The 7,358-nt window shown below is 43.1% G+C and overlaps 1 protein-coding gene across 1 annotated transcript; it reads left to right on the top strand.

Annotated features, from left to right (window-relative positions):
* The first annotated feature begins 2,702 nt into the window (after positions 1-2,702).
* Positions 2,703-5,864, top strand: LOC133904439 (F-box protein At3g12350-like). The gene is made up of 2 exons (XM_062345945.1): positions 2,703-3,599; positions 5,136-5,864. The coding sequence occupies exons 1-2, from the start codon at positions 2,853-2,855 to the stop codon at positions 5,574-5,576; spliced, it is 1,188 nt and encodes a 395-aa protein (XP_062201929.1). The 5' UTR covers positions 2,703-2,852; the 3' UTR covers positions 5,577-5,864.
* Positions 5,865-7,358: the final 1,494 nt, after the last annotated feature.

Genomic DNA, 7,358 nt, shown 5'->3' with positions numbered 1-7,358 from the left:
GATACCATAACAATTTCTAAATTCATGCATTGCTATCAAAATATCAACCACCAAATATGATCCTGTCTATCCAGAAATCCCAATGACTTCTTCCATCAAAAACTTACAGAATGAAGCCTTATAAGTACAAAAGGTTAGATTTCTTAAAGTTTGGAATTGCATCATTCTTACCAAGCTTTGTCTCCACGAGAATTATTGGCACACTGGTGCATAATGCTTCAGTTCAGGTATCCACTGAAAAATAAAAGGAGCTCAATGTCAGCAAATAAGAAGTCGAGATAAGAAGCAATAGAAGTTAGGTACAGGAGCCATCTGAGAACCTCAGGAGAAGGCAACTCTTGCCAACACCTATGTACAGGGAGAAAGAAACAATGAAATGCTTCGTATCATTTTAGGGGATTGATTAGTGGTGAAATGAACAAATATTCTACGAACAAAATACATAGTTGAGAAAGACACAGTGCAGAACAAGAGCCCATCAGAAATAGTGTATTTATCATACTTTGACACAATGTAGTGACACAAGAGTCCTAAACTCATGTAGGGTCAAGCATGCCCTCTAACAATTCAAATGGAACACATGTCACCGAATAAATTTTTTTTTGCCAGTCTAGTGCATTTTCTACTCAAGTATTATCTTCGGTTCCTTTTCTCAAGTCAATCTCTTTGGCCTATTACAAGGTCATTATAACTCATACAATATATTTTATCACAAATCCTTGGGTAATTTCAAACATCACACAGATACCAAGCCACATGCTTCCGCAAATTGTCTCCAAACGTAACAAATACAACAAACAATCTACTCATAGGAAGCAAAAATGGCAACGGTGAATCAAAGCAGAGACAACATCAGGAGCCTAACCTCGCAACACACTCACTCACCACTGTCACCGATCAGGAGCAACTTGGCTTATCTTCCCCCCCCCCCCTCGGATGGAACCTCCCTCTCCCCTGCTTCTTGCTTGGCGTGTTCTCCCCGTGAGAACATAATCTTTGCCATATATATTGGCGGCCAGGCGGCAACGGATCCTGTGGAAATTTCAGGGCTAGGGGAGAGAGGGACAGACGAATCGTGTGGAAATATTGCCATGGATCCCGTGCGGATCATGTACAATTTGACGAGGCTGGGGGAGATTGTGTGGATGGCATGATGGGGAAACCGAGCTAGGGTCATCAGATGCGGCGGAGAAGCACCAGATTTGGTGCACTGGTGTTGGATTTGGCGGAGTCCGGATTTAGTGCACCAACGTTCATTACGATGGCTGGAATGGAGCATGGAGATAGGTCTAAGGGCCTAGAATAGAGGCCTGGGCGAGCTCTTGGCTCGTCCTGGTGGCTAGAATAGAGTGGGGAGGTTGGGAGATAAGGGACAAATTGGCTCGTCTCGACGGCGGAAATCAAGTGAGCAAGTCGGGAAATGGGGCCGAACGAGAGGAGTTGAGAGATAGAGAGCGAACAAACAACTATGACAGACGAATGAAAAGATGTGTGCGATCGGATGGCAATACTTCGTGTGAGCGCGTGGGAGTGATCGGACGGGCAATCTACTTCCAGTTGTCTGACTTCTTTTAGTTTTTTTAAGGGAAAAATGCAATCCCCACCCCCCAAAAGTCACTTGGATTTTGACATTCCCCCCAGAAGTTATTTTGTTCAAACCCCCTCCCCCCCCCCCACAAAGTTTAACTTTGTTGTAAAAAACCCCCAAAAATTAAAAAAAATAAAAAAATCACAAAAAAAAACTCTAAAAAAACTAGAGAAAATTCTAAGACCTTCTATGAATTTTTTTTTTCAAAAATAATATCCTTTGCATCATATTTCATGGAGAGGAAGTTTGGAAAAAAAAATGTGCATCTCATTTATTAACTCATGTTATTTTAACTTTGTCATGTCTACCATTATTTTTCCTACACAGATAATTATTTAAGTAAACTAATAAAAGTGGTTTCACTAATTTTGAGAAGTTATGGATTAGTTATGAATTAATCTATCTGCAACAGATTTACTCAATCCCGCACGTTACAATAACTATTTCAAGATTTCATATATTTTTAAAAGATAGAGGATCATTTAAGAAGACTTTAACTCGAATTAATAAATGAGCTGTACATTTTTCTTTTTTAAAATTTTTTCTCTCCATGAAATATAATGCAAATGATATTATTTTTGAAAAAAAATTCACAAAAGATCTTAGAATTGTCTCTAGTTTTTTTTAGAATTTTTTTGATTTTTTTTGAATTTTTGGGGTTGTTTTTTAACAAAATCGAATTTTTAGGGTTTTTTTATAAAAATAATTTTTAGGAAAAATCAAAATCCAAGTGATTTTTGAGAGGTTTTGTATTTTTTTCTTTTATTAAGTACTATAAAGATTTCCTGCCATTCAACCTGCAATTTTCCTTGTGCAGCAGCACGAACCACGAAGCTGCTGAGCCGTCGCCACGTGCAGTGCACTTGCTTCGTTGCCGACCACAGCCACGTGACGCGCAACACCGTCCATCCATTCCTCTACGACGAAACGGGCCCCACCCCTCCAGACTTCCCTTCCACCGGTTGCTTCTCCCGAACGGAGAGACACTACGTGGACGCGCCTCCTACCCACGAAACCCCTAAAACACTCACCGACAAGTGGGCCACACCAACCGCACCGCCAAATGGGCCCACCTGTCGGCACGGAACTAGAGAAATGACTCGCGCACCCGCCGAATCACACCCGAATATTCCACTTGCTCGATCTCTTCTCCCACGCCTCCGGCAACCGCCCATTCCCAAATTCCGAGGCGCACAGACATCGAGATCTCCCGGGCCACCACCGTGTCGACGCGCAGAAAGCGTAATCCACATCTCTCATCGCCATGGGGAGTTCACCAGCGGCGGAGGCTAGGCCGGGGACGGCGCTGGAGGATTTGCCGGAGGATGCGCTGCTATCGATCTTCGCCCTCCTCGCGCCGGCTGACGCCGCCGCCGCCGCCTGCGCTTCCCGCCGCCTCGCCTCCGTCGCGTCCTCCCCGGTGCTCCCGGTCGCCCTCGCGCTCCGCCTCGGGCTCCCGCCGCCACCACGCCCGCTCTCCCCCTCCGCCCCCTGCCCGGCCGCCGCGCGCCGCCTCCTCCGCTCCCTCCACCGCCTGTGCCGCCTCCTCGGCTTCTGGCGCCGACTCCCCTCCTCCCACTCCGCCTATCAATCCCACGCCCCCTCGCTCGCCGCCTTCGAGTGGGGCCCGCGCGCCACGCTCGCGGCCTCCTTCCTCTCCCCTTCCCCCCACGGCTTCGCCGTCTCCAAGACCCCCTTCGTGACGCTCTCCATCGCCGAGTCCGGCGACACGGTGGCGGCGATCGGGGACGTGCCGGTCTGCGTCAATTTCGTCGGGAACAATCACATTGTGGTGGAGGCGGCGGCGGCGGAAGATGAGGGGGAGGAGATGGTGAGCGGCTCGCCACCGGAGGAGATTTACGCGCACTTTGCGAACAGGAGAAGCCCTGGGGCCGGGAGGAGGCGGAGGGGCAGGCAGGGGAGGAGATGGGGCGGGATGGAGGCCGAACACTTTGTGAGGATCGCGGATGCCGAGCCGACTGAGGCGCGCCCGCTTCAGGGACTGTGGAAGGTGCTTCTTCTGTGCACAAAGCTCACACAATTGTTGTTGCAAACCGTCTGAGCACTGCTGTTTCTGTGGGAAAGTTTGATTGTTATGGTATCACAACTGTGGAGTGCTTGCCATTTAGCTTCTCTCGAAGGTAATGTGAAATGGTGTCAGCCATTTGTGCAATTGCCCACAAATCCTGGTGTTAAGCAACTTGCTTATTGATTCCCGTGAAGTTGGCACCCTCACGTTGGGAAGCTTACCTCCCTTGGGGGATGACATAGCATATATGATCAGTGTGTACCATGCACACTTGTGATATTATGGAGCAAGGTCTCTTCGTGCTCAAGCAGTCATGTCTGTTTTAAAATCTTCCGGGTATCTTTTTCCGGATAAAATTTGCTTGCTGGTGGTTCTAAGAACTATTTACTGTTACGAGAAAAGCTAGTCCTTGTCACAAACAGTGCAGTCAAATGTCTAATGTCAGATATGAGATGCGGTTTCCTTTGCCAGCACGCCAACTTGTGCATTTGGACAGGAGTCTTTTAGCCTTACTGTGATTCTGGTAACCTGAACTGATGTCAGCAGTAAGCATCATACTGCCCAATCACGATATCCCAGAAAATCCTACGGATTGGGGATGTTAGTTTCAGTGAATTGCATATAGTTCAGATGCTTGGAGAAATCTGATTTAGAACTCCCAAAACTATTCTGGCACAAAAATAACTCCATGACTTGCCAATTCCTGATGCGTTCTGTATATGTAGGATTTTTATTCGAAAAGCTTAAATACATGGTTTTCTTGGTTCTGTTAATGAAAACTGGCAAATTAGTGACCTCGACTTTTCCAACATTTATGTTATCATCAACCAATAATTTTGGCTGCTTGAAATTGGTGGTGCCTGCAAGTGCATAGTACCATGGTGAATGTTAGTTATGATTTACTTAATCAAGGTCCTCATTGAAATCTGACAACTGGTTCCAGTTGATGCCAGTTTGTTCAGTTTTTCTTTTTTCATCTACTTTTGTTTCTATGACTAGAAGCGTTTTTGGTGGTTACAAAATTGAAGATGGCGCTTCCTTACCATTCTGAGGCTGTGAAAAGTACGGGCTATTTGGTAGATGTGAGATTTTGAACAAGGTTGTAGCTACATATCTTTGAACTTCATTTATGTTTTCCGAATTCCCTCCCTCCCTCTCCCCACACACACCCTTTAGCTCACTGATGATGAAGTTCCACTCTTGTGATTTGCTTTTTTTTTTTAAGAAAAATCGTCATTATCACTTTTCCTCCACTAGTTACTGTGTTCTGTTTTAGCATTTCAATTTTCTACAATGTTATTTATTGTTATTGCTTTGAAACATTTTATTTAATTAAAGGGTTATTACAACCATCCAGGTATTGTTATCATCTTAAAACATTTTAGTCAATTAGAGGGTTTTTGCAACAAGGTTTTATTATTTATATCATCAATTTATTTCTCAAATAACCTGTTGTGTTATAGTTGATCTTTTTCCATGCACACAAAGTGATCCTAACTTCTATCTGCCCCCAAACAGGGTATATGCGAGAATAGGACTCTGGAATTTTACCTTGTCACCTATGGTGACATTGGTGGAGTAACTTGTCGACGATTCAGTGATACAAGGGGCCAAAATTCTGGTTACTCCCCTGTATTTTGGACTACAGATACTACATTTCTTGAACCACCATTCTCTGAGCAAGAGCTGGTTAATTATAGTAGCCGCGATCATATCCGAGATGTGGCTTCCAGCCATGCAGGCACTGAGAACAGGGTTATCTCTCGGATATTGTGCATGCATTCCAGTTATGATGTGGTTGATCCTCATCTATCGACTCCCTTTGATGCAAGGAATGTGGAGGGAAGGATCTGGCTATATGAGGATGGAACCTTTGGGTTTGGGTTTGTCGGCAGCAATTCAATCATAGAACTGAGGAATGTTTCCTCAGCTAGTTGTATTCTTGATACTTTACACTAAATCTGGGTCTTGCTGGCACATAATTGTTGCCAGGGGAACCCTTGTACAGTACTTTTAGGAAAAAATCAATACTCGGCATGAGGCACGATGCCTCAGATTGTTGTAATCTTGATTACAAGTCACTGAATATGGGTCCCTTCTGGCATGTAATTGTTGCTAGAATACCCATGTATCCTGATACTGCACCAAATCTTGGTCTCCCTTCTGGCATGTACTTGTTGCTAGAATACCAATGTACATTGTTATTTCTTCATTGAATTGCAATAAATTGCAACTGTTAGTTCTTCATGGGGGCTGGTATGTCGTTATTGATGACTGATATGTTCTTGTTGCCAACTTTACAATCTAGTAACAAATATCTGCTTTATGATTTTCCAACTTATCATATGTCCTTGTCCAGCATAGGAAGTTTGCTAAGCTGTCATTTACCAATGTCCTCTCTTGAAAGTAGAAAAGTTATTGCTGTCTCTTATTTTTCTTATGGTATTTAAGAAGTTTTTGCTTGTCTTCTAAATACTTTTGCTAACTTGAGAGTGCACTGGTAATAATGGTACTACCAGTTCCAGAGCTTTATGCCTTTATATCAACATAATTGATTCATTCATGTGACAGCTGTTTTTTTTATCTTGGTAAAATAATTGTTCTCATCATAGTTGCATTCTCCAAAGATTTTACAGGGATCCAAAACTTGCGAGGTGGGCTCCCTTGGGTGCTATGCTCCAAAAATGCATGTTTATGCCAATGAAGTGTAGTAAAGTCCCTCATTCAATTTACTAATATTGAAAAACATCTATTTCTGTGCAATCATTCCTGAGGTATCTGGTGGTAAAATGTCCTGGCAGATTGTTGTCTGATCTCTCCATCTATATCTGGTGTTAAAATGTTCTGTGTTTCTAATAAGGCCTTTATCTTTCTGCACTAGGTGGAGATCTGATTACCAGAACCTATTTCTCTGTAGTCTGGTGGGAGCATAATGGAAGCCTGAAGGCACTGACTGTTGCTTATCACTTGTTCTACATCAAATTAGGTGAGCAAATTAAGACCATTGCTTGTAGTGTAGTGATTGCTGCTTCACTGGTAGAAAATGGTACTGGAAATTGTAAACTCACCTGGCAACTTCTGACTTTAAGCAGTTATAGGAATATATACAGCTATGAACAGCTCAAGTGCGTACATGATGCAGGCTTTTATCATTTGTCTTCATGATCCACAACAATACAAATGAAGAGCTAGGTAACATTTCCCTTTTCTATCTTTATATTCGTACAATCCCGCCTTTTTATTTTCTTACAAGTAGGCATAACAACATCCACAAAAGGTCTAATATCTGTTCGATGGGGTGCTGATTTCAGTGCATTGTAGAATCAGTTAATTACAGGATGATGTTATGGTACTTAAAATAATGCATTGTATTAATATATATCTTCTTAATATAAAGTGTTGCATGGCTTCTACGTTATACACAGAATCTTCTTCTTTTTTCACTGATGTGTAGTTGCAGTATTTTCATTGTACTGGACCATTCATTCATTATGTCCATTAGTAGTTATGATTGTCCCAGAGCATGCTTTATTTTTGTACTACCTATGGGCAAATTCTTTTCTTTTTACCCATTGTTATGTTTTAACATGCCAACTTAGATGTGTGGTCCAATTGAGGGCCCTCACATTAATTGTTACTATCCTTTTTGCAAAAAAACAAAAGAAATGGTTGATGGGTAGGACATTGCCATGTTAGTTGGTCAAAGGACAGCCAGTGAAGGTGTCAGGGTATGCAAGCTGG

The sequence above is a fragment of the Phragmites australis genome, chromosome 22, assembly GCF_958298935.1.
Source record: "Phragmites australis chromosome 22, lpPhrAust1.1, whole genome shotgun sequence".
NCBI lineage: Eukaryota > Viridiplantae > Streptophyta > Magnoliopsida > Poales > Poaceae > Phragmites > Phragmites australis.
Note: the sequence above shows the minus strand (reverse complement) of the source record. Positions and strands in the feature narration are given on the sequence as shown.